Source organism: Spea bombifrons, chromosome 12 (genome assembly GCF_027358695.1).
Source record: "Spea bombifrons isolate aSpeBom1 chromosome 12, aSpeBom1.2.pri, whole genome shotgun sequence".
Classification (NCBI taxonomy): Eukaryota; Metazoa; Chordata; class Amphibia; order Anura; family Pelobatidae; genus Spea; species Spea bombifrons.
The window spans coordinates 737,271-762,480 of record NC_071098.1 but is presented as its reverse complement, the minus strand read 5'-3'; the positions used below and the strand labels follow the sequence as shown (position 1 = coordinate 762,480).

Genomic DNA, 25,210 nt, shown 5'->3' with positions numbered 1-25,210 from the left:
CGTGCCCGCCCAATGACGACAGAGTATAGCGCGCCCGCCCAATGACGAGAGTATAGCGCGCCCGTCCAATGAAGACAGAGTATAGTGCGCCCGTCCAATGAAGACAGAGTATACCAGGCCGTCGCAGCCTCAAAACACAAATGCGACTCCTCCACTCCATGCATGAGGTCATAATACGTAAAACCGGTTAAACTTCTGAAGACATAAATGAATAAAACTCCCGCCCGTAAAGCCCCATTCCGGAGCCGTTAACGGAAGCTTTTGTTTAATTTTCTGGTTTAGCTCAGAATTAGCAGCAAAATGAGAAAACGTTGATCTTTGGCCCGGTGACTGTAATATCGTCCGATTCTTGCAGCCGCGATTAAAAATACCGTATGGCGGCTATAAAACGGCAGCGAGCGGGGGAAGGGGTCCGGCCGCCCTCTTGTGCCCCTCACACGATGTTGCTCTCCAGCACGGGCTCCCCGGTGCAGAACCTGCGGAAGGAGAAGGCGCTGAGGTCCAGCGTTTGGAAGTCTCCGTCCAAGATGAGCTCGGCGATGGCGCGGCCCACGCTGGGGGAATGCTGCAGGCCATGTCCGCTAAACCCCGCCGCGATGTACATGTTGTTCACCAGCGGGTGTATCCCCAGCACCCCGTTTTGGTCGAAGGTGTTATAGTCATAGTACCCGGCCCATGCCGATTTCACCTGTGGGCAGAGGGAACACATTAAAGCCAATCTACGTTTGTCCGCCGGGGCCGCCTGCGCCGCATCAGTAATTGTAATTATAAGGTGTCTGACCCTAAAAACATCTCCTGAGGGGAGACTCCAATCGCTGCCATTACTCACCTTTAAAGATTCAAACGCGGGCACCCTATTGGCCAGCAGCGGCCACAATTTCTGCTGGAAGAAGTCATGATCCACTTCCAGGTCACTGATATCCGGCTCTTCCTCCTGGCGAGATGGAAAAAATAGCCATAAAGGAGTTGGAAAGAAATGCCCCGATCCCCAGCAGATGCAAGGAGAGGGTGAAACGATAGCATTTTGGGTTCTTTTATTGGGGGACGTCGCAACTACGACAGCAGCGAATGAACGCGCCGGGTATCCCAGTGCTCACTCACCTCGGGAGGGGACATGCCCCCAATGTAGTTTCCTCCAAAACCCTCTCTCCTGAAGTACGCCCCAGTGTGGTCAATCAGCATCGGGCAGTCCAAACCCGGCCCATCGGGGCAGTGGAAGACGTAGACGTACCTGGAACATAACGAGCAGTTATTCACAAAGCAAAGCGGGGACTCGTCGTACAAACATGACTGCGAGCCGAGGCCGCCAGCTCCGTCTGATCCGTCACCAGATGCTGGAAGAGCCTCGCTCGGCCCCCGGCCAGGTCTTATATTCAGGACGCTTTACAGACAAACCTCTTCTTGGGCTCGATGGGTAATTTGACTCCTTCTAGCGAGTCTGGGTGGCCGATCCCGATACCCGCCAGCTCGGCCACCTGCGAGGACCATGCGCCGGCCGCGTTAATCACAATGGCGCTCTCCACCGCCTGCGTCTCAAGGCTGTTTGGCGCCTGGACCTGAAACATGAAGAAATGCAGAACAGCCATAAAGAATCCTATTTATTAACCCCCCCCCCCGATACAATGTTATTCCTCGATGATGTTTTCATGTGCAGGGAAAAGACGCTATTAAAGCTGCAGCCCCCCGAATCGTCACAACAGACCCCAAAAACTCACAATCACGCTTTTTATTCTGCCGAAATTCACCGGCTCGCCGTCGCTGGTCACCATTTCACGGACGCTCATCTTCAACTCTGCCAAATAAAGTAAAGAAAAAATATATTTATTTACCGGAGGAATTAAAGCCCCGAGACCCCGAAACACAGAGAGCAACAAACGGGGATTCTTAGACCCCACAGAACCCGCGCAGAATACAGAACATTAAAGGTTAAAATAGTCAATCCGCCCTCATTTCGAGACCCCCAAATATATATATATGGAGCAGACGCTGCGGACGGGCACTCACCGGTCACCTCCCCGTGGCACGCGAACGCTCCCAGAGAGATGGCCTTACGCCGGAACGCGTTGAGCAGAGACCACGGGTCCAGCCAGCCCTCGTTCTCAAGCCCTGAATAAAAGTAAAAGGCTCCTTGGTGAGAATTCACAGACGGCCCGCGGGCCGCAAACGCTCGGCCACCGGCCCAAAACACGCGCACATCGCCACGATTCACTAAATCCGTGACCGGGACAGTCCTGATATAAAGGGCTTCGGCCAGAAACGGCACCGGCAGGAATCTGGGACGGATCTCTGGTCTGGAAGCTGGACGGGGTTCTGCGCAGCGGAACAAAATCCCCAACAGGACGAATCACTTATTTCACCCCACGGGTGCTTTGCTTGGGGTCATGCATGAGGTTAGACAGGACCCAGGAAGCTCTGTCACTCACCATAGGACGCGAGTGCCACTCCATGAGTACTGATCCAGGGGAATTTCTTCTTCAGCTGCTCCACGGAGAGGAGCGTCACCTGGGCGCCATGTTCCCTGCATTACAGGACAATACAGATTACTGTCTGCAGAGCATCTCCCCACCCGCCTATAATACAGATTACTGTCTGCAGAGCATCTCCCCACCCGCCTATAATACAGATTACTGTCTGCAGAGCATCTCCCCACCCGCCTATAATACAGATTACTGTCTGCAGAGCATCTCCCCACCCGCCTATAATACAGATTACTGTCTGCAGAGCATCTCCCCACCCGCCTATAATACAGATTACTGTCTGCAGAGCATCTCCCCACCCGCCTATAATACAGATTACTGTCTGCAGAGCATCTCCCCACCCGCCTATAACACAGATTACTGTCTGCAGAGCATCTCCCCACCTACGGCTCAGTTCCATTTACCTTTGAACGGTGTAGTTATCGTGCAGTATGTGAGCGCCTTCCTCGCTGGCCAGGAAGAGGTACCCAGACGGATTAAACTGAATGTCTATTGGATCCTCATTGGCCACGCCGAGGTGTTCCTGAAAAACCCAGCAGAGATCAAAATACTTTCCACACCAAAACGAGGGTCCTGGACCAAAGAGCTTGCAGTCAGACAGAGGTCCTGGCAAACTCTGAGATGGGGAGAGCACCCAAACCAGAGCTCTCTGTGTTATCCTGAGAATTTGTCGCCATGACAACCCTTGGAAAAACTGTTTATTATGTATTATATGAAATATGGATTAAATTACCCCCCACGTTACTACCCCCAGTCTTACCCCCACACTGCTGTACAGGTACAGATTTTCCCCCATAGGGTCTTATATTCAGGTCTTTTTTCTTTACATTAAGATCCAAAGTTTGGGGCTCATCTTATTACAGAGCAGATGCTGTATTTTAATGTTTATGACGCGGAGTCCGAAGTCAAAGACTCCCCCGGCGCGGCCATCGCGTTCTTGGCTCTAATGCGTAACCTTATTCTTATTAATGTTGTTCCATCTGCACGGAGTTTCCCCTCAATTAGCTGAGATTCCTCCGCAGAGAAGTCGAACGTTTTCTTCCCATGGCCCATTAACGCGCTTGCCGTGCGACCCTTCCGGGGGTTGGTTCAAAATAAACGCGGGGTTAAAGAAACATTTTGCCAAAATTTCTCGAAACTAAAACTCTTACCAGACGGTCTCATCTTACATTAATATTACGCAAGAACTGAGCGGAGTAGAGGGACATGAGGATGTTTTCGGGTCGGGAGAACTGCTGCCGGATGCCCCCCGCCGACAGGACCGTGGAGGCACGAGTGTACTGCGGAGAAACACGAGGGGTTAATTAGATCGTCTCCAGTCAGCCCGGTTCTTGGGGCCAGAGACGCCACGTTCCCCGTCGCTCACCGTCGGATCTCTTTCCACCACCACCACCCTCAGGGCGTCACGTCGGGACTTCTGCTTCAGCCAATAAGCGATGGACCAGCCGATCACTCCTCCGCCGACGATGACGATATCTGCCCTCTCGGGGGGCAGCTCTGCCGTGGGGGCGAGGGGGCTCCAGTCGCTGGACGGCAGACTCTCCTTCAGTTTCTTGTGGAACTTGACGAATTCTCGGTCTAATTCTGGGGAGGAAAGAAGACGCAGAGAGATCATTACACGGTGGACGGGAAGGAGAGGACCTCGGGGGACGGCGCTGATGCCTCTGACTATCAACGTGAGACTTCATCCCTGAAAAAAACACGGCGCGAGGTCACAGCGACCTTTTCATCGCGTTATCAGAGGGTTTTATGTCTAATATGTGACTTGTCCTTATCAGAAATCCACAGCGATAAAAGTTATTTTACCCAAAGTGACCTTAAATCTGATAAATAATTAACCCCACGAGGTGAAAACAAAAACTCAATGAAGTCTTTGGGACATCGATTGCCGCAGGAAGGCGACTCTCGTACTCGACATTCATTTATATAGCGCCAGCAGATTCCATAGCGCAGTTACATTCGCACACCATAACAAACCGGCACAAAGGAGAAGAAGGCCCGGGAGCTTACAATCTAGTCAGTAATAATATACATCATGGTTATTATTATTGCTTTCTGTAGCGTCATCATATTCTGTACCGAGGGGCTACTGGGGCGGTATAACCAAGCGAGGATATAGCAGGGGCACACAGTGACCCGCCAGCAGCGCTGCAGTATATGTAGGTGCTCTGGTGGGGTGGCAGGGAGACCGGTGACACTCACCTCTAAAGAAATCATCTTGCTTCAGGAGACCAGCAGTGGCACTGAGGGCCCGGTGTGAGCTCCTGGGGACCCCCAACCCCGATCTCCCCCTGGCTGGGGTGGGTATGGTGCCCCGTGGCCTGAGGCTGACTCCAGGGACGCCCCTCCATCCCCTGCACAGAAACATGCCTGACAGCTGCAGAGACAGCTCCTCTATACAACGTCATCACCGCGCGACCGGCGCACACTGATGGCGGCGGGTGCAGGAGGAGCAAGATGGCGGCGGGTGCAGGAGGAGCAAGATGGCGGCGGGTGCAGGAGGAGCAAGATGGCGGCGGGTTCCGGGCCCGCCCCAGTAGGAAGTGACGTCTGCTGCTGCTGTTGCTGTTCTGACGTGTCCCTGCGGCCCCTGCGCTGAGCCGGTTTGGGGGGATTCATCATGCTTGACTTTTTCACCATCTTCAGTAAGGGGGGCATCGTGCTCTGGTGCTTCCAAGGGGTGAAGGGCTCCTTCACCGGCCCCGTCAATGCCCTCATCCGCTCCGTCATTCTACAGGTACCCCGTGGGGTGGTAACAGGGTACATGGCTGGGGCTGAGGGGTACGCAGGGGTATTAGGGCTGACGTGCTCGGGGGTAACAGAGGGCATGGCTGGGGGTGAGGGGTAAGCAGGGGTATTAGGGCTGACGTGCTTGGGGCAGGGTATGGGTCTGGCTGTAGGGCAGGGGTACAGAATTTGGGGGGGTGATACAGGTTCGGGGTATCCCGGGGGGCAGAGTGATGAGGGCGGTTGGATGGCAGGAGGGGCAGTAATTTGAGGAGGCAGTTTAAGGGGGTGACAGGTGCTGCTTTCTCTCTGCCCCCTCTGAGAAATAAAAGGGTTAACGGCTGTCAAAAGGGATGTCAGCGGATGATTGACAGCTAGTTTGGGGGCAGATGCTGGCAGGAGAATGGGGCATGTATTTAGAAGAAGAGATCTGGATATACAGCGGGGTAATTAGCTGTCAGTAGGGGGGCAACAACAGTTGTGGTCCAGCAAGAGCTGCTCTGAATGCGATGTTTACTCCGCGTTACATCAGCCCTGCGAGGGGCGTTTTCATAACCGTGCCCCGGACTGCGTATTAAGGGGTTAAACCCTTCCTGCCAGTAGACTGCGAGCCGCCGGTCACCGCGTTAACGCCACCAATGCTCCCATTTACTTACCGTTTACTCTCCGCTACTGTGACGGCGCCACGGAATCTGCGTGCGCTATATAAATAAACACGTCCCGTGCTCTGTCCATGTGTGGCCCTGGGTACCTGGGCCTCGTGCACGTGCTGCGGGGCCTTCCATTATTTCTAGAAGCTTCTCTATCAGGCTCTATGGATCACCCTGTGATCGGTTTAACCCCGTGTGGCACGTGCCAGGAGCTCCGACATCTTCTCTCCCGCCCGCCCTTCTCACTGGCGTCTCGTCTTCTTGTTTCAGGAGAGAGGAGGGAATAATTGCTTCACCCACGACTCGCTGACTCTGAAACATAAACTGGACAACCAGTTCGAGCTGGTGTTTGTGGTAAGTGAGCCCATGATTGTAACGGGAACCCCTGGCCCCATGGGGGCCATGTGTATCAGGCCCGATACACATGGCCCCAGGGCCCCGGCTCCTGCCCCGGTAGTTGCTTCTCGATGCTCTTGGTCTGTGAGTAGAAATAGTAATAATGTTTCTAGTGCTTTATCTGATTTGAATGATTTATCCGATTATTAGATCCCCCGGTAGGTGGTAAGAGGCGGAATCCCGCGGGGGTCTCGGGAGAATCACTCTGCCGGTCGCTCCGTTAGAGTCCCAGCCGGCGACCGGAGTCCGTAATCATTTCTTGTCACTCCGCAGGTTGGGTATCAGAAGATTTTAACCCTGACGTACGTCGATAAACTGATAGACGATGTTCACCGAGAATTCCGCGATAAATATCGCAATCAGATCCAGCAGAACGGGGCTCTGGGGCTGCTCAGCGGGACCTTCGACTTTCACGATGATTTCAGCCTCCTTCTCAGGTAACCACGGAAACGCAGCTCCTCACCCATAGGGTTAAATAACGGGCGCGGGTTAGGTTAATTGTGCGAACCCCCCATCCCGTCACTACATGAGTCGAAGCATTTGTAAAGTTTGACGTTTATCCTCCTCAGGGCGGCGGAGAACTCCGGCAAAGTCCGTCCTCCTCCCGCCATGAAAACCTTCGAACAGTCGCTGAAGTCGCAGAAGACGGTGAAGTCCATGATTGAGAAGCCCGGGGAGAAAGCAAAGGAGAACACCAAGAAGAGCAAGGCTTCCAAAAAAGAGAGTGAGTACAAGCGATGGCCCCAATCGTCTTCATCTCAGGTCCTGGGGGTTTATAGGGAGTCTCTGTCCGCGCAGGAGAACGCTTGGTTTGATGGTAGTAGCTACTGGAGACCGCTTCCCGGTGGAGGCATTGCAGATAAAAGCTTTAAACACATCCCAAGCAGCGGGGCAGTTTTCTGCTGTCAGGCTGTGAGGTAACATCGAGGTTTGCAGAGTTTTTTGGAAATGACACCGTTTTTTTTTTTTTTCTCGTTCCTAGATATTGCCCCAGAAGCCGTTACCACGAATAACAAACCCGCCAAGCAGAGCATCGCAGCCGCGGGGGAGAAGGAGCAGCTCACACCGGAGGAGATCATGCAGCGCAAGCGAGAGGAGTTCTTCCGGAAGAAAATGAAGGGAGGAGACAAGATCAGGTGAGTGAGCGTGGCAGGAGCGCACACTCGGGGCGAGTCAGAGCGGCTCGGTGACTTCTTGGTGGGATTGGCGGGGAGGACCAGAGCTCATAGCTTTCATTCTGATTTAACGCAGCAAGTCTCCCAAGCCGGAGGCTCCAAAAGAGAAGGGAAAGCAGCCCCGAGTCTGGGTTCCCGGAGCCTCCAACACCAAAGAACTGGACTACAGTAAACACACCACCAACGGCGGCCCGGAGGATCCATCTCTGCCGGACGACGATCGCGAGGCTCTGGTACGTACCGCGCTGTCCGCATGACGCTCTCTGTGCAGGCCGGCCGTGCTCTTCTCTGACCCGACGGCCTCTCCGCTTCTGTCTCTCCCCTTTCCAGAGATCCGCAGGCGGGGGGATGCAGGGAAACCTGCCTGATCTGGAAGTCGAGAGCAGCAGCGAGGAAGAGGAGGACGACGACGAAGAGGAGGAAGAGCAGCTGGTGGCCAAATCCAAAACCTCTCCGGCCCCGATAAAGGCCAGGTATGAAGCGTGCCGAGTCTTCTGTCTATATATGATGTAATGAGAGAGTCGTCCGGGTCACACACCATCTCTTGTCTTTAGTGCGAAGAAGAGTGGCTTCGGGGGGATGTTCGGGATGTTAAAGGGGCTGGTGGGAGCCAAAAGCCTCACGCTGGACGATATGGAGCCGGTTCTAGAAAGGATGAAGGATCATCTCATAGGTGAGGCGGTTCTGAAAACTGAAAATATCCTTATAAGTTTCATGTAAGACCCCACCAGCAGATTGGCCCCCGGCGGCCCCCGTCTAGCCACCCGTTTCTCCAGCTGTAACGATTCAAACCTTAATCAGTCGTTGGTCTCGTCTTAGATTCAGGAGCCGTGTGTCTATCCCATGCAGGTTTAATACCCTCACTGTATTACCCTCTACCACCTCTGCTTGGAGGCTGTTCCTTTTACCTACCACCCTCTCAGTAAAGTAAAACTTCCTCACATTACCTCTAAGCCTCTAGTTTTATATTTTATCCTCTTGCTCTTGTCTCCTGGCAGCGAAGAACGTGGCAGCTGATATCGCGGTGCAGCTCTGTGAATCAGTGGCCAAGAAGCTGGAAGGAAAAGTGATGGGAACGTTCAGCAGTGAGTATCGGCGTCGGGGGTCTCGGGGACTGACTTGGATCATCCGAGGCGACCCTGGCATAGTGTAGGTTACTGAAACCCCGTGCGCCACGTGAGTCCCATAACTAACTTTACATCAAGCGAGTGAAACGCGTGGGGAGCATTAACCGTTCAACCACCAGGGAAGAGAAAGAAAGGCACTCCGGGGTTAACTTGTATTCAGTTATATTCATGTTCATACTGGCGAGTTTTTAACGTGTTTCGTGGCTTACCGGCCGATTAACCCGTAAGCGCTGCAGCATCCACGAGAACCGGTAATTATCCGTCGACCACTCAGTGAGCGCAGCGTTGTCCCCGGGATCTCGTGGGACGAGTGCTGATGTTGCCCCTTTGCCCCCTTTAGCTGTGGCATCTGCAGTGAAGCAGGCTTTGCAGGAGTCGCTGGTGCAGATCCTGCAGCCGAAGCGCCGCGTGGACGTGCTGCGTGATGTCATGGAGGCGCAGCGACTTCGCCGTCCGTACGTCATCACGTTCTGCGGGGTCAACGGTGTTGGGAAATCAACAAACCTGGCCAAGGTAAGCACCAAGGCGGCCCCAAGCCCGGCGGCCACTAAGCCAATTCATGTTTGACGATGCGTTTTGTGTGGCGGTTCGCCCCCTGATGGCGGCCATTTCTGTTTGTCCCGGGGCAGATCTCTTTCTGGCTGATAGAGAACGGTTTCAGCGTGCTCATTGCCGCGTGCGACACGTTCCGTGCCGGGGCGGTGGAGCAGCTACGGACTCACACTCGGCGCCTGAACTCGCTGCACCCTCCAGAGGACCACAAAGGGCGCACCATGGTCCAGCTGTATGAGAAGGGCTACGGGAAGGACGCCGCCGGCATCGCCATGGAAGCCATAACGTACGGTAAGATTATTGCCAAAACCCCTTATTCAGCTCCATGGCCTTCAGTGGGTGACGGGGCGACCCCGGGGAGCTTTTCCTGCCCCGGATACCGTAGCGCTGGATGGGCGAGCGGAGATGTGTTGGTGATTTAACCCCGTCTCGCGTTCGTTCAGTGTTTGCTTTGTTGGGAGTCCCGTTGGGTTTGTTCCCCAGGCTCCTTCCAGGGTTGTTGGTTAAAAGGATTCCTCTGGGTCGCGGATGTTCCCGGTGTAACTGGTTCTTTTGTTTCTGCAGCTCGGAACCAGTCCTTCGATGTGGTTCTGGTGGACACCGCGGGGCGCATGCAAGACAATGCCCCCCTCATGACTGCCCTGGCGAAGCTGATCGCGGTGAACATGCCCGACCTGGTGCTCTTTGTAGGGGAAGCTTTAGTCGGCAACGAAGCCGTGGATCAGCTGGTGAGTTCCCCGGGGCCGACGATCTCCTCGTCAGGATATTCTTTCCCGTTTCACAAACCTCTCCTCGCGTCCATTAAAAGTATAAATAAACCGACTTCTACGCGGAGTAACTTCTAACCAGTAAAGTCACTGCTCGGTCTGTTATGAGACTGTCCAGCAGTCAGAGGGTTAAGATTTTGGCTACGAGGGGTGCAATACCGCGCTCCCCAGGGCTTCGTTCCGCGCGGCCCCCCCAGGGCTTCGTTCCGCGCGCCCCCCCCAGGGCTTCGTTCCGCGCGCCCCCCCCCCAGGGCTTCGTTCCGCGCGCCCCCCCCCAGGGCTTCGTTCCGCGCGCCCCCCCCCAGGGCTTCGTTCCGCGCGCCCCCCCCAGGGCTTCGTTCCGCGCGGACCCCCAGGGGTTCATTCTGCACGGCGGGGTTTCACGCTGATATTTTCTCTCCGCAGGTGAAGTTTAACAAAGCTCTGGCCGATCACTCCATGGCAGACAAGCCGCGTCTCATCGACGGGATCGTCCTCACCAAGTTCGATACCATCGACGACAAGGTGGGGGTCACTCTTTCAGCCGCTAAATCGGGGGCCTAGTTATTGGGGGTAAACATGCGCCCTGCTGCGGCAGCTCTTCATTGTACGGAAACTTATTTTTATTGAGAATAATGTGGCTGAAGGAGAGCGTCTGTTAACCCCTCGTTTCTTGCTGCTCGCAGAGGTAAATGGCCGTGTTTATACTTTGTTTACAGGTGGGCGCAGCTATTTCCATGACGTACATCACCGGCCAGCCGATAGTGTTCGTGGGGACGGGGCAGACGTACTGCGACCTGCGCAGCCTGAACGCCAAGGCCGTGGTAGCCGCTCTGATGAAGGCTTAACGGTCGGCTGCTCTCTGCTGGAGTCGGTCCGGGGTTCTGCGCGTCGTCTTCTTGCATCCGTTTACCGTCTAAGCCGCTCGTACCAACGGTCCAGCTTGTCCGTGAAGCAGCACCGGGAGTTACTGTCCCACCGAGCCGCCCCCCTGCAATCCACGTCTCCGGTAACCGGTGTTCTCCCGCCGATCGTGGCAGTTACCGTATTTCCGGGTCTCGTCTGCGAGTCGGTCGCCGCATTCAATGTTCCTGCGCCTGGCGTTCCTAACTACTAGAGGAGCTGTAAAGCGCTTAGTCCTCTACACTGGGACCCCTCTTTATTTAACAGCTAGATACCCCGGGGGCAGGTGCTGGGGGCAGGTCCCGGGGTGGTTGTAACTCCACAGCCGGGCAGTAGATGGCGCTGACATCGACATTTGTTTTGCTGCTAATTGGAGCCTCATCTCCCGAATCAGTAACTTTCTGAGCTCGACAATTAACCCAAAGATTTGCCCCAATGTTGTGTTGACTTGGGTGTCCAGTCTTATATTTTAACCCTTTAAGTGCCAGCAGTGTGTTCAAACACCCCAGGAACCCCCAAAGGGTTCCAAACCACAGCCTCGTTCCGCCCGCAGAGCCCGATGCGTTCGAGAAGTTTGACGTTAATAGTTTGAAGTTTGCTTGATTTAACCCTTGGAAGACCGCAGGGTAGCGCTGTTTATTGCTGACTCCTCAGAGGATTTTGTCCGTGGCCTCGCGCTCCACTTATGTGCAATGTATGGATCGCTATCCATTAAAGAATACAAAATGTAATTTATAAGAGAATAAATTTCCTATATAATGATATTAAACTGCCTGCATTTGTGTTTTTGGGGGAAACATGAGCACCGGGCCCCCGTATCTGTGTATCGCTAGGGAACGGGGGGCCCCGTGGCAACTCGAGTAATGCAGAAAGCAGCAGTATCCAATCATTAACTCATATAATGCTCAGCAGCCACCCCCAGTGATAATGGTAGCCCATAGGCCACGCAAGCCGGGTGTAGAATAAAAGCAGTTACATCGCGCCCCGCTCTACGGGTGAACTCAAAGACTTTATTTGTCGAACTGCCAAAAATTGTAAAATACACCAAACATGTCAGATAAATCCTACAGTTTAAAAGTCCTGCGCGTGGCGGGAACGCGGGATTCGGGTTTTATTCCCCTGTCCGAAGGAGCCAAACGTTACCCGACAGATAATCCCAGCATCGGGGGGTCCCGGGCCTCGGCGCGCGTCCTAAATCTTATATTCACAGTACAAATGGGGTTTGTGTCGCGGAGATTCACGTCTCCCACCCCATAGAGCAGTTTTTGTCCCTATTAATAAGGGGGGGGCTGTCAGTGCGGCAATAATTAGAGCCAAAAACTACAATCATCCTTTTAAAATAAATAACAAGGGGGAAAACCATTTCCGATGCATCTGGGACGAGCTCCGGGGGCTTGCAGTGCGGTGTTTCCGTTGAATATTCACAGACGGTCCCTCCGCAGACGAGGCGAGAAGTCACTGCAATCTCCCGGTGGGGTCTGCTTGGGTTATCGCGGTTGATAATCCCGGCACGGTGAGGTCCGCTTGGGTTATCGCGGTTGATAATCCCGGCACTTGCTCGGCCCCTTCCCGGCAAATCTCTGCCTCTCCGCCCCAAGCGTCTCGGGAAGCGTCGATGTCTCAGCTGCTGGGCTCTGCAGGGGCAAAAATGGGGCAAAAGAATAAAAGTTACGAACGATCACGGCGAATTTCTATTCCCGCAGCCACATCCCGGTCTGTCTTCCTAACGTTCAGATACAGAAAACATGCGCAGATAACGTCATCACCTTTACTCAGGCAGTTTGCGTGACCCGGTCCGTTCCTCGCGGGGGTCTCTCTTGTTGTTCCTGTTAGGGAGAGAAAGTCGGGAGATTATTTTGGGGGAAACCGGTTCTGGAATCAGATTCTGATGTTTCCCGGATTTAGAGTCCGAACGCGTTTCATTTCCTTGCTGTTATAGGCTGAGGAATTTCATTAATTTGCACCCAGCGGGGGCCACGGCAGGAATGTGTGCCCCCCCCCGACCGAGGTCAGACCTCTAAAGGGAACATTCTGGACGCAGCAAGCGCCGGGGAGGGGGGCTCTATGTAATTTACAGAGGATTATCGACAAGTGAGGAAATGGTTAAAGTCCTAAATGTTGCCCCCGTACAGTACCAAGCTCCCTTGTGATGAGCAGGGGGCCGCTCCGGGGCCACCCGCCAATGAACCGGTCGTCAGCTTCAGACTTTTCTACCCGGTAACGGGACGGATGCGGCGGAATTCATGCTGCGACAATTGAAATAATTCACACAGCTGCATCGGTGCCATGCGTGGCTTTTATAACCGGCACGGGCCGTGTAACCGGCGGCCTCTACAAAGAATTAAGCAAAGATTCCGCTGAGACCAACGGACACGTACCGGGTCCCAGCTCCGCGCCTTGGTCTGTAAAACGCGCGACTGAAACGCATCGCTTTCTAAACGTCAAACACATCCGAAAAACTTTCGCGGCCCCCGTCATTTCACCAAGCGGCGCGTTGGCCGGACCCTCGACGTACCGGCTCTGCCGCGGTTGGAGATTTCGTTGGCCAGTCTCTCGAAGTACTCGGGCAGGTCGGAGTATTCCGTGCCGTACGAGATCACCTTGATGCCCTTGTCCAGCATGTTCTCCCGCAGTTTCTTGAACTCGTCGACATCCTCCCGCCGAACCAACATGAAATGTTCCAGGTCCGACTTGTGCTTCACCGCCTCGAGGAAGAGGGCCTGGAACGTCGTGTCGTCCACGGTGCGGCCGCAGCCCAGGAACAGGAAAGATTTGGTCTCGTAGAGCTTCTGGATCTCCCGCTGGGGAGGAATCACACGAAACATTATAAATACATGTCTCGAGGCCCCCCGTGCCTTCAACGCGGGAAGCTGAAGCGGCCCATGACCTCACCATGACCTCAGTGTTACGGAGAACGTTCTGGTAGCCGGCCGGGTGCAGGACTATGCCGCTGGGGTTGGTGTAGACGCCGTGGATGTGCAGGACGCTCAGCTTCTTCTTCTCCTGAGCCCATTCCAGCACCTGATGGGAGAGAGCGAGTGAGGTGACGGGAGAGAGAGCGAGGGGAGGGGAGGGGAGAGAGAGAGAACGAGCGAGGAGAGAGAGAGCGAGCGAGCGAGGGGAGGGGAGAGAGAGCGAGGGGAGGGGACGGGCGAGCAAGCGAGCGAGGGGACGGGCGAGCGAGGGGACGGGCGAGCGAGCGAGGGGACGGGAGAGCGAGCGAGCGGACGGGAGAGCGAGCGAGCGGACGGGAGAGCGAGCGAGCGGACGGGAGAGCCGCCTGTTACCGATCAGCTCGATATGGCGCCGGCGACCTGCCGGAAACACTTCACGTTCCATGAGAGCGATAATTCCGGTCTCACCTTCTTCTCGTCGGTCAGATCCAGCGACTCCAGCTGCTTCCCCTGGTGGAAGGCGTAGATCTCCAGCAAGTTGTCGAAGTTCGTGGTCAGGACCAGAGCTCCGTTCTCCATCAGCTGCAAGACGGACTGCAGGAGCTGCTTCCCGGAATCCTCCATCTTGGACTCCAGGTCGTCAAACACCTCGTACAGGCAGTCCTTGAAGAAGGTGGAGCGCACGTTGCTCGTACGCTGCGGGAAACAAGAGCGAGCGGCGTCAACGAGAACGACGGATGAGAGCGCCCCCCGCGAAAGAGAGAGCCAGAAAACATGGCGAGACTGAGAACAGAAATCACAGCAACAAAGTAACCACGCGGCAAATACGAATGAGTGTCTAGTTCTCCCATTATGTTTTTACCACCTCTACTGGGAATCCACGGCAGGCACCCTCTAGATTTTTATTTATAAACTTCCTGCGTTTATTCTTCGTGTACTTTGGGTTTCTTTTTCCTTGTTAACCCGCCTGACAATCCTCTCTACACCCCGAGTATAGAGACAGCGCCGTGCCGGGGACGTGGGGTTTAACAAAATGTGGGGGGGGCACAAAAAGATAACATTTCTGTGCAATCGTGAAATTAACCCCGGAATAGCGGCAAGAAAAGTCTGAAAGAAGAAGAATTGTATATTTCTATAAGCCTTGCGTCTTGCGCTATCGGGGGGGGGGGTCAGGGGGGGGGTTTGGGGCCACTGACCGGCGACAGCTTCTGGATCAGATCGTGAGCCACATGGATGAGGTTCTTGTCCTCGTGGAGACATTTCTGGAACTTCTTGCTTTCCTCGTCTTCCAGGAGGTCGAAGTCATTCGCAGCGTCTAGAAGGGCCTGGATTAACCCTTTCCAGGACTTCAGTGCCGGGACCTGGGGTGCGACGGCTGCGCTGATCCCCGTCCCGATCACCAGGACCAGCTCCTGGGGCCTCTTGGTTTTTAGGCTCGGGAGAAGTTTTCTGGAAGAGAAGAGAGCGATTTTCGGGGGAACCTGTGCCGTGCTCCTCGGCGGTTCCCGAGTCACTTACCCCTGGCCTGCCCCGCCGGGGGTAACAACGTCCACGCAATCCAAACCGATGACGGCTATTTTTATAAAGCAAGAACTCTAAAAGGGGGGAAATCAGCCCAAAACGACAGCAGGAACCGGCTTATAGGGTACAACGAACTCCCCCAGAAGAGGAGGCAGTAATTAGAGGGGCTTTAATTGGGGGTAATTCTCTCCTGGGGGCTGATTCTCTCTTGGGGGGTAATTCTCTCCTGGGGGGGATGTAACTCTGCTCTGTATGATTCTTCATACAATCATGAAACGTTACATTTTAAGGAGTGCTTGATCTGATTCCGGCGCCCCTCGAGCCAGAGGGGGTATTAGGCAAGTCGTGGCAAACACAGGCTGTTTCTGGAACATTTCCCATATCGCTTTGGCCTTGGAGGCTATGGCAAACAGCGGGGAGGAATAAGGCCACGGATTGCTTTCCCACGCTGATAAGACTCGCTGATTAACCCATTCACTGCCTCGATGGCTCTGAGTTCAGGTAGAAAGCATTTAAAGGGATAAAGACGTATTTAAGAGGAAGCGTCACGCAGAGCGGCGCCATAACGTCAGGTAAAAGCACGTAAACATAAGACTATTGAGGCTTCTCGCGCCCTCGTTACTCACTGACCCCGGATGTAGGAGGAACAGATCGCCGTGAAAGGACCGGAACCAGGGAGATGTGGGGTTCACACCAGAGGTGAACCCATGTTAGATTGCTAGCTCTGTGGCCAGGCTATCACAGGGAACGGTATATAGAGGCGCAGAGGTCAGCACTGAGACTACAGACATCAGTATCGGGTACAGCGCCGGGTATTACCTGGGCTTCTTGGCCGGGGACACCCCGTCTTCTATCAGCATTTGCCTCTCAGATTTGACGGTCAGTGCGGAAGCCATCCAACAACCGAGCTGCGGGGGAAGCAGAGACCCTTCGTCACGATCCACGGGGGGTCCCAGAACACCCCCCACTCTCCCTATCCAACAGGGGGCAACTACCGAGGGGCAACTACCGAGGGGAAGCACAGAAAACACTTAAATAATCACAGAGCGATCCAGCTGTGGCCCCCGCTAGTAGCCCTGAACCAACAAAACACAAGGGGGCCGGGCGGTTACCTCTCTGCCAACAAACAGCCGTTCAGCGGTTTGGAATGAGTGCTGGTACAGCTTGACTGTTTAGATTGTAAGCTCTCCAGGACGGGGTTAGGGTCAGAATTGTCACATCTGTAAGCCCCTGTGAGTGAAGCATCTACTGTAAAGCACCGAGTACACCTGTTGGCAGTTTTTGGGTTAAACTGCAGGATTCTAACTTCCCGTCACCTCCCGATGAGAGAAGTATTTCTGTCTGCGACATCACGGGATGCAATGATTGTCTTTACCTTCCTCCGCTCCGGCCCCCTCGCCTCCGCTCCGGCCCCCTCGCCTCCGCTCTGTCGCTTCCTCTCCCGGCCGTCAGTTTCCTCCAAGAGCTTGGAGGCTGAAAGCCTGGAAGGACAGAAGATGGATATCGTTACGAGCCGCCAGCGGGGGCAACAAAACCATTACGGGGAAGAACTGGGCCGGGAACGAGGGGGCCGCTGCCTCTCACGACCTCTTAAATGTTACCAAAGTCAAGACTTCTTTTCTTTTCAGTTGGGGGTCTTTGATCATAAAATGTAACGCGGACATCAAAGAAACGTAACAGATCCCAGCGGGGGTCTCCGGGGGTCTTCTCTGCACAGACGCTGCTATCTCGGTGTTCAGAGACTAACCGGTGATCTCCGGATCGGTGGAATCGGGAACCAGAACCGGGTTTAAGGAACGAATGACTCGGATTTGGGGTGAATTCGGATATTTATGGTCATCAAATCACAGCGATCGCACATAATGCCCCCAACTACGCCCCCCCCCGGGGAATTAACCCGCAGGGTCCCAAAACGCTTATAAAATCACAAGTCCCCGCAGAATCCTCATTATTACAGTAACAAAACGGTCGCCCAAACGCCCAGCATGTAAAGGGTTAACAGCGCCTTGGAACGTTTAGAATTATTTCTTTACCCAAAACAAAGGAATCCAGAAGTTTTTTACCAACGTCCAAAAAGCTGGAACCGGGTGGGAGCCGAACGAGCCTCTGGGTGTGCGGGATATTCTGCGGCGTCCGGAGATAGCGAGCGGAACGTTTACAGACGGCGGTGTGAATCTCTATTTACCTTCTCCGGGAGAGTCCGTGCGCGGCTCGCGGGGCCGGGGCGGGAGTGCGAGGTGCCGGGGCGGGAGTGCGAGGTGCCGGGGCGTGATATTTACGTGGCAGGTAGATCTTCCCCCCTCCGGCGAGCGTTCGCTCAGTCCGGCTCCGTCTGGTTTTGCCGCGCAGGAATATCCGAGGAGGCGACGTCAGACACTAATTTCACAGAAGGGCCGCCGCATTCCTTTCGTGTCCCGGCAGATCACACGAGGCTGAAACGCTGCAGAAGGGGTGAATTTGCCACAATTATCGCTTATTACAAATATTTACGTTTTGACTTCAATAGAAACATTTTGGGAGATTTGGGGCAGTTTGGGTGACGCTGGAGTGACCGCCTGCCGCATCATCATAATATAGCTCCGAACCTGATGACATCATTCCTCAGGCTCTCCACGACCAGCTGACATCATCACCCTTAACACATCCACCTTCCAGTCAACAAGCCCTCGTCCCATTAACTCTTTACTTCCCGCGGCATCATCCCGCAGCCAGCCATTATCCCATTCTTCCCTCCGCCAGTGATGTCATCCTCTGGGATTTACTGCCATTGGTCATCATCACCTCCGCTCCTCTCTGTCACCCTGTGTAAGGGTCATTATGACATCTATCACCCTTTCACCCTCATCTCATGACCGTCTAGCCGCTGCCTGCCCCGCGTCCGCTCGCTCCTTTTTCTTGGCTTCAGGCCGATAATGAAGTCACTCGTATCGCGAAGTAAACAATAACACAATAAAATATTAATCAGAAATAATATAAAACGCGGCGGCTCCCAGTTACCCCCCAGCTTGGGCCGGTACCAAGTCTGGGCTGAAGGTAGAGACGGCAAACACCATGGAATTTGGGTCAGAAAATCTTTTTTTTAATAAGGATTTTGTGTGCTGATGGCAGGTGCCCCCTGTATGAGGTAACAGAGCCCAGGTGCCCCCTGTTTGGGGTAACAGAGCCCAGGTGCCCCCTGTTTGGGGTAACAGAGCCCAGGTGCCCCCTGTTTGGGGTAACAGAGCCCAGGTGCCCCCTGTTTGGGGTAACAGAGCCCAGGTGCCCCCTGTTTGGGGTAACAGAGCCCAGGTGCCCCCTGTTTGGGGTAACAGAGCCCAGGTGCCCCCTGTATGGGGTAACAGAGCCCAGGTGCCCCCTGTTTGGGGTAACAGAGCCCAGGTGCCCCCTGTTTGGGGTAACAGAGCCCAGGTGCCCCCTGTTTGGGGTAACAGAGCCCAGGTGCCCCCTGTTTGGGGTAACAGAGCCCAGGTGCCCCCTGTTTGGGGTAACAGAGCCCAGGTGCCCCCTGTTTGGGGTAACAGAGCCCAGGTGCCCCCTGTATGAGGTAACAGAGCCCAGGTGCCCCCTGTTTGGGGTAACAGAGCCCAGGTGCCCCCTGTTTGGGGTAACAGAGCCCAGGTGCCCCCTGTTTGGGGTAACAGAGCCCAGGTGCCCCCTGTTTGGGGTAACAGAGCCCAGGTGCCCCCTGTTTGGGGTAACAGAGCCCAGGTGCCCCCTGTTTGGGGTAACAGAGCCCAGGTGCCCCCTGTATGAGGTAACAGAGCCCAGGTGCCCCCTGTATGGGGTAATAGAGCCCAGGTGCCCCCTGTATGGGGTAATAGAGCCCAGGTGCCCCCTGTATGGGATAACAGAGCCCAGGTGCCCCCCTGTATAAGGTATTAGTGCCCAGGTGCCCCCTGTATGGGGTAATAGTGACCAAGTACTCCCTGTATGGGGTAATAGTGCCCAGGTGCCCCTCTCCCCAACCGGATCTCACACTCACCCAGCACAGGCAGTGATAGCTCCAGACTCAGCGCCGGGTACGGATCCCGACTGGAGACAAAGAGCCCGGAAACAAAGCAACGCGGATCCGCCGAACCTGGAGCTCTGCTGCCCTCTGCTGTCTGACACAGAAACTGCATCAGCTTCTTACCACTGCCTGACACTGCCCAAATATTTCAGAGGCCGTGACATAATCAGACATCGAGCAGCCCTGATGATGTCACCAGCAGAGATCATGGTATCAGAATGACCACCTGATGACCTCATACAGCCACTGGCCACCAGGGGGCATTATCTCCGGCATTATCTCTGGCTTCAGGATGGAAAGAGAGCGACTCACCGGCCGCCCGCCGAGCCTCAAACAGCGGGGAGGAATTCCACAGATACATTGTTACTGCAAAAACACGTTTATTAAAGAGATCCACGAATAAATCACACAAAAAAACGACACGTGTAAACCGGACATCCTCGCATCCACGTGTACTGTCATTAAATATAATTATTCCACCCCAGTCCTAATGAAATGTCTTGTAATCACCATCCTCCCCGCCCTTCCAGTTGCCTCGGGGTAGAACGTGAGTCACGAAAACGCGAGTCCGCCCAGGAGAAATGTCCGTATCCAGAGGATGCTCCGACGACAAAAGTCTTTTAAACAAGCAGCAGTGAGCTGTCTGCTTGAACACAGGTGTGAGAACCACGCAAGCTGCACTCGCTCTGTCCTTAGATCTCAGACACCTGCTTTAAAGGAGGGTTCTCTCTATGAGGATGCGATGGCCGCCTCACGACTCATACTTGGCGGAAATTTCAACACCGAAGATGTTAAAGGAGATCGTGAACTTCCAGCGGAGGTGGCCGGCCTTACTCTGAAACGATAAAAGACATAACATCAGCAACATGGCCACGGCTGGGCGGCGGTGCACCTTCCGACTACCGCCATTTAACAGTAAATGAGGAGAGTTTGTAATAAGAACGTCCGTGCCGCAGATACCTCCGTCGCCCGGTAAACGGGGACATCTCTGCACAGGACGTTAATCGTGATCCCCAGCCCGGAACGCTCGGCCTCCTCGCCCTCCTCGATGTTATAAGTGAAGTCGTTCTCCTCTGTGCCGTTCTGTGATAAATAAATGATGATTATTATCTTTATTATCTTTATTATCTTTATTATTATTATTATCTTTATTATCATTATTATTATTAATATTATTATCTTTATTATTATTATTATTATTATCTTTATTATCATTATTATTATCATTATTATTATCATTATTATTATCATCATTATTATTATCTTTATTATTATTATTATCATTAATATTATTATCTTTATTATCATTATTATTATCTTTATTATTATTAAAATTATTATCATTATTATTAATAATATTATCATTTTTATTATCATCATTATTATTAATACAATTATTATTAAGAGCCGCGCGGGTCATGTGACGCTCTATGGAAACATGCCGAGCGTGTGATAAGCCGGCCGTACCTGCGCCTGGAAGCGCCTGATTCCCCTCAGAATGTCGTTCATGGACGGCACGTTGGCCTCCGCCATGTCCATCACGAAGCACTTTTTACCCTTCAGACGCCTGAAGCCGACGACCTCCTGGAAAGAATTCGGAAATGCAAAGTTATGCATAAAATGGGTGTCAATATCCGGCCCCCAGGAGGGCCGAGGGACACTACAGTATGAATGCCCGTCACTTAGAGGGTGAGAATGTCGCCCGTTACTTACGTGCTTGTAGTCGTACACAATGGTGGAAGAAACGTTGTTGTTGGTCACGTAGAAGGCGGCCACGTGTTCCCGGTCGTCGACCATAACGAGCTGCTGGACCTCCGCTCCGCTCTTCGACAGGAAAGCCATCTGTATGACCTGCAACTCCCCAACGGGAAGAGATTATCACTGGCACCCAACGCACCGGCACCCAACGCACCGGCACCCGACGCACCGGCAACCGACGCACCAGCACTTGACGCACCGGTAACCAACGCACCGGCACCCAGCGCACCGCTACCCGAGGCACCGCCACTTGTAGTATTCGAGGAGCGGGGCGCTCTCCGCTCTCCCTTCTCCCTGTATCTGGGGAGGGATTAGTGAGAGTTGATGGACGTTGCAGCTTTTTTCATCCTCACCTTTTCCGTGTGCTTCTGCGTCAAAAAAACTCCAACCAGCGTCGCTCCGACTACAATAATGGCCAGAAGGGCCACCACCACCAGGGACCACGCCAACGTCTTCTTAGTGTCCTTCATCCTGGGGAGAGAAAATATAAACGCAAAGTGTGAATCCCGACACAATTACACCGATTCACCACCCGAAACGCGCCGGGCAACTTCCCTAATGACATCATCAGAAGCAGAACGTACGGAGACGATGTCATGAGACTAAAACGGGGCGCTTTACAGGATCAAAAAGATTAGGAAGGACTGAGGAGTCTCAAAGTGTCCGGGGAGAGAGACGGGGGAGAGGGGGAGAGAGAGACAGGGGGAGAAGGGAGAGAGAGAGAGAGACGGGGGAGGGAGAAGAGAGAGACAGGGGGAGAGAGACACAGGGGGGAGAGGGGAGAGAGAGAGAGAGAGAGAGACAGGGGGAGAGAGACACAGGGGGGAGAGTGGAGAGAGAGAGAGAGAGAGAGACGGGGGAGAGAGAAGAGAGAAACAGGGGAGAGAGAGAAGGGAGAGCCAGAGGGAGGATAGAGGAAGGAGAGACACATAGACAGGGTAGAGACAGAGGAAAGAAGGGAGAGAAGGGATGGGAGAGGGAAAGACAGGGGGAGTGAGGAGAGGAGAGAGGGGATGGGAGAGAGACGTTTAAATACATAGCGGGATAAAGGACGGGAAGGAAATTTATTTCAAAGGAGGAGAAAAATTACAACAAGAGAGCGGAATCCAACACTAGAGAGTCAGAGACTGAGATGGAACGGAAGGAAGTTTTACTTTACTGAAAGAGTTGTAGATCAGTGGAACAGCCTCCCAGCAGAGGTGGTAGAGGTTATACAGTGAGGGGATTTAATTACAGCAGGGTGAGCGCTGAGTAGAGTTTGGGTAAATATTACATTAAACTGCACTCTCTATACTGCACTCTCTATATACTGCACTCTCTATACTGTACTCTCTATACTGCGCTCTCTATACTGCACTCTCTATACTGCGCTCTCTATACTGCACTCTCTATACTGCGCTCTCTATACTGCACTCTCTATACTGCACTCTCTATATACTGCGCTCTCTATACTGCGCTCTCTATACTGCACTCTCTATAATGTACTGTCTATACTGCACTCTCTGTACTGCACTCTCTATACTGTACTCTCTCTACTGCACTCTCTATATACTGCGCTCTCTATACTGCGCTCTCTATACTGCGCTCTCTAAAATGCACTCTCTATAATGTACTGTCTATACTGCACTCTCTGTACTGCACTCTCTATACTGTACTCTCTCTACTGCACTCTCTATATACTGCGCTCTCTATACTGCGCTCTCTATACTGCGCTCTCTATACTGCGCTCTCTAAAATGCACGCTCTATAATGTACTGTCTATACTGCACTTTCTGTACTGCACTCTCTATACTGTACTCTCTATACTGTATATAGGGTCTCGCACCGGTGCTGAGGGTACCGGAGGCCCCCCCTGCCCGCTGGCTGCGCCCGGTCCGTATTCCGCTTTAAGCGTTTCCCGGTTCCCGTGGTTACGGAGCTCACCTGGCTGCTTGGAGAAGGTTCCGGAGTCGCGCGTAGCTCTGATCTGCGCCTCTTTTCAGGCGTTTTCGGCTATTTATGGCGTCTCGGGCCGCTCCTCCTCCCGGGCGACTCGCAGGACAGGATTTCGGGGTGTGGAGGAGGATCGCCCCAAATGACTTCCTCCTCACCGAATCCACCTGACGCCGGAAGCCAGATAATGAGAGCGATTTATCAATCCAGTACGGCCCAGGGGCCGGGGCAATGCCTCCGATGGCACGTGGGGTACTTGGACAGATGACTGTTATCGGGGCGATGAAATCCCTGCGGCCCCGGCGGACCCCGGAGAAGCCCTTTCACAGAGAGACGGGGAGCGAGCTACCCCAACATGGAAGACAACAAACAAAGGGGTCAGCGACGGGGCAGTTAGGTCGTGTAGAGGGTGTAATTACTGTGTTTTAGGGTAAAAACCTTCTACCCGCCGGGTGACTGGTGCAGGACTCTCAGGGACAGGATTATGTAACTGCCCCTTAACAGCCCATTTATTCAGAACCCGAGGGGCAAACTAGGGGGGGGGGTCTTCAGAGAATAGTTTGGACAGCGGCGGGCTGCAGACGGGGATCCTTGCCGGTGACCGGCGGTCCTTGCTCCCGCGCCGTGTATTTGTGATGCGCCTCGCAGGTTCTCGTCAGGAACTCAACATCGTCTGGCAGCCCGCAGGCGACGGGGCAACACCTTCATAAATTACCCCAGCGCAGGGGCAGCCGCCAAGCCGGAAGCCATTATATAATAATAATAATCATTTACCGAGTCAGCAAACGCGTGGGCGACGTTCACCCCGACGAACCTGCGCAGAGTAACGAGCGCCGGTCACATTAATATCAGGACTGGATCCGTGCGTTGAGACAGCACATCCGAGTACCCCCCGGGCGAGAGTCTGATTTGGGGTTTTTTTCTGCTGCAAAGATGAAAGAATTGTCTCGTCAGTAGAAACAGTCCATTGGTTGCCATGGCGATAAGACTTTTTACTTTGCTCTAGAAACCCATAAGTGAGAGACTAAAGTTTAGATGGAGGAGGGAAGGGCTCTGTCCCCAAGAGCTTACAATCCACAGTCGCCGTCCTAGAGCCATGGATGATTGGGCGCCGCCAATTTCATAAGGAACTTCCTGATCCTACAGTATATTTTAAGGGAAAAAACGCGTTTTTGATGTTTCTGCTCATAAAGCAGAAGCGTGATGATGTCACAATTATGGAAATGCAGAAACGCCGCCGTATCGAATGATGACCAAATAACGGCGTGACGAAGAAACGATTTCAGGAAACGGGAGACACCTGATTGCAGGAATTACTAGATGGATTTCAGCGTCTTTCAAAACAAAACCAGAAGTTTTGAAATGTGGGATTCGGGAAGCTGAATAAATGAATATTCATGAACGGGAAATGTGGGGGAGACGCAGAGTGAGGCAACCGACATCCGCCTCCCGGCAGAGAGGAACCTGATCCAGAACGTGAGAATTATCCGGACGCCGGGGATCCAGAGAACAGGCGGATCAAACGGGACGAGCAGATTTACTCGAAAGAGATCTCACAGCTGTAGCAATACCCGGCCTGCAGCCTTCACCTGAACTCAAGCAGGTCGGCATGGTGGTCTCTTTATAAAGGACTTGGTTTCAGTGAACATCGAGCGGTTTACCCAGATGTGTAACGGGGTGAAAGGAAAGAGAAATGCGCTTTATCTCAGGTGACACCCAGGATATATAACGCCACCAAATACCACCGAGTGCCACCGAGTGCCACCAAACGCCACCAAACGCCACTGAGTGCCACCAAACACCACCGAGTGCCAGGTGTGGCTCGGGGGTCACTCGGTAAAACAGAGAAAAGATAATAATCTGCGTCTCGCTCCAGACTAGCCCCTCATCGTAATCACCATGGTAACTGCGTCATGCGCAGCTTATTGCCCCAGTGTTGTTGCTGCGCTGAATATTTGCAGAAATCGGTTATTTAGAATTTGATGAAAATCATTTCTTTGAACGAAAGTTTATTGTCAGAAAATCAAACAAAATACGCCCCATAATGATATAACACCGTATATATATATATATGTGGGGGACCCGCACCAAAGCCCCCCGAAACCCTAAGTGGCCCCAGAAATATATGGGTCACATGACACCCGGAAAAACGCTCTCTTCAGCTCTGCGGCCAGTGGTAGTGTGAGTGTTAGAGTGAGTGTTAGAGTAAGTGTTGGCTAGCAGGATGCGGGGGATTCACTGCGCAGGGCAAGTGGGGTGAGTGGGGCGAGTGGGGTGAGTGGGACGAGTGGGGTGAGTGGGGTGAGTGGGGCGAGTGGGGTGAGTGGGACGAGTGGGGCGAGT

General features: G+C 53.6%; 4 protein-coding genes across 4 annotated transcripts; 1 reads left to right on the top strand and 3 right to left on the bottom strand.

The window, feature by feature from the left end:
• Positions 1 to 248: 248 nt before the first annotated feature.
• Positions 249 to 4,861, bottom strand: FOXRED1 (FAD dependent oxidoreductase domain containing 1). The gene is made up of 11 exons (XM_053452035.1): positions 4,680 to 4,861; positions 3,844 to 4,061; positions 3,647 to 3,757; positions 2,882 to 3,000; positions 2,424 to 2,518; positions 2,005 to 2,106; positions 1,716 to 1,792; positions 1,396 to 1,556; positions 1,102 to 1,231; positions 830 to 934; positions 249 to 688 (listed from the first exon to the last, which is right to left on the bottom strand). Exons 1-11 carry the CDS (start codon positions 4,843 to 4,845, stop codon positions 434 to 436), a joined length of 1,539 nt encoding a protein of 512 aa, XP_053308010.1. The 5' UTR covers positions 4,846 to 4,861; the 3' UTR covers positions 249 to 433.
• A 170-nt stretch (positions 4,862 to 5,031) lies between these two features.
• On the top strand, positions 5,032 to 10,835 carry SRPRA (SRP receptor subunit alpha). Its single transcript, XM_053452033.1, has 14 exons — positions 5,032 to 5,214; positions 6,125 to 6,208; positions 6,524 to 6,687; positions 6,820 to 6,974; positions 7,233 to 7,386; positions 7,502 to 7,658; positions 7,756 to 7,898; positions 7,980 to 8,098; positions 8,424 to 8,510; positions 8,893 to 9,065; positions 9,182 to 9,395; positions 9,669 to 9,832; positions 10,277 to 10,375; positions 10,570 to 10,835. Exons 1-14 carry the CDS (start codon positions 5,098 to 5,100, stop codon positions 10,696 to 10,698), a joined length of 1,959 nt encoding a protein of 652 aa, XP_053308008.1. The 5' UTR covers positions 5,032 to 5,097; the 3' UTR covers positions 10,699 to 10,835.
• A 908-nt stretch (positions 10,836 to 11,743) lies between these two features.
• Positions 11,744 to 16,572, bottom strand: FAM118B (family with sequence similarity 118 member B). Its single transcript, XM_053451939.1, has 8 exons — positions 16,544 to 16,572; positions 15,988 to 16,076; positions 14,844 to 15,096; positions 14,116 to 14,343; positions 13,646 to 13,774; positions 13,269 to 13,554; positions 12,520 to 12,579; positions 11,744 to 12,387 (listed from the first exon to the last, which is right to left on the bottom strand). The coding sequence occupies exons 2-8, from the start codon at positions 16,062 to 16,064 to the stop codon at positions 12,374 to 12,376; spliced, it is 1,047 nt and encodes a 348-aa protein (XP_053307914.1). The 5' UTR covers positions 16,065 to 16,076; positions 16,544 to 16,572; the 3' UTR covers positions 11,744 to 12,373.
• Positions 16,573 to 19,543: 2,971 nt separating this feature from the next.
• LOC128470489 (uncharacterized) lies at positions 19,544 to 24,782 on the bottom strand. Its single transcript, XM_053452382.1, has 8 exons — positions 24,766 to 24,782; positions 23,642 to 23,681; positions 22,859 to 23,187; positions 21,289 to 21,406; positions 20,891 to 21,028; positions 20,645 to 20,761; positions 20,138 to 20,260; positions 19,544 to 20,012 (listed from the first exon to the last, which is right to left on the bottom strand). The coding sequence occupies exons 1-8, from the start codon at positions 24,780 to 24,782 to the stop codon at positions 19,929 to 19,931; spliced, it is 966 nt and encodes a 321-aa protein (XP_053308357.1). The 3' UTR covers positions 19,544 to 19,928.
• Between the last annotated feature and the right edge of the window lie 428 nt (positions 24,783 to 25,210).

Bases quoted from the DNA above. Each gene is read 5' to 3' on its own strand.
- SRPRA (XM_053452033.1), top strand. From the start codon at position 5,098: ATGCTTGACTTTTTCACCATCTTCAGTAAGGGGGGCATCGTGCTCTGG. The intron at 6,688-6,819 runs GTAACCACGGAA...TATCCTCCTCAG, and splicing joins GATTTCAGCCTCCTTCTCAG to GGCGGCGGAGAACTCCGGCA. The intron at 7,899-7,979 runs GTATGAAGCGTG...TCTTGTCTTTAG, and splicing joins CCGGCCCCGATAAAGGCCAG to TGCGAAGAAGAGTGGCTTCG.
- FOXRED1 (XM_053452035.1), bottom strand. From the start codon at position 4,845: ATGTTTCTGTGCAGGGGATGGAGGGGCGTCCCTGGAGTCAGCCTCAGG. The intron at 1,232-1,395 runs GTTTGTCTGTAA...GTTATGTTCCAG, and splicing joins CCCATCGAGCCCAAGAAGAG to GTACGTCTACGTCTTCCACT. The intron at 935-1,101 runs GTGAGTGAGCAC...CCATCTCGCCAG, and splicing joins GGGGCATGTCCCCTCCCGAG to GAGGAAGAGCCGGATATCAG.
- LOC128470489 (XM_053452382.1), bottom strand. The intron at 23,188-23,641 runs GTAAATGATTAT...TCTCTGTGAAAG, and splicing joins CCCACGCGTTTGCTGACTCG to GGCTTCTCCGGGGTCCGCCG. The intron at 20,013-20,137 runs GTATCTGCGGCA...TTATCGTTTCAG, and splicing joins CCGTTTACCGGGCGACGGAG to AGTAAGGCCGGCCACCTCCG.
- FAM118B (XM_053451939.1), bottom strand. From the start codon at position 16,064: ATGGCTTCCGCACTGACCGTCAAATCTGAGAGGCAAATGCTGATAGAA. The intron at 15,097-15,987 runs GTAATACCCGGC...CTTCTCTTCCAG, and splicing joins TCCCCGGCCAAGAAGCCCAG to AAAACTTCTCCCGAGCCTAA. The intron at 12,580-13,268 runs GTACGTCGAGGG...TCTCCCTAACAG, and splicing joins CTCCAACCGCGGCAGAGCCG to GAACAACAAGAGAGACCCCC.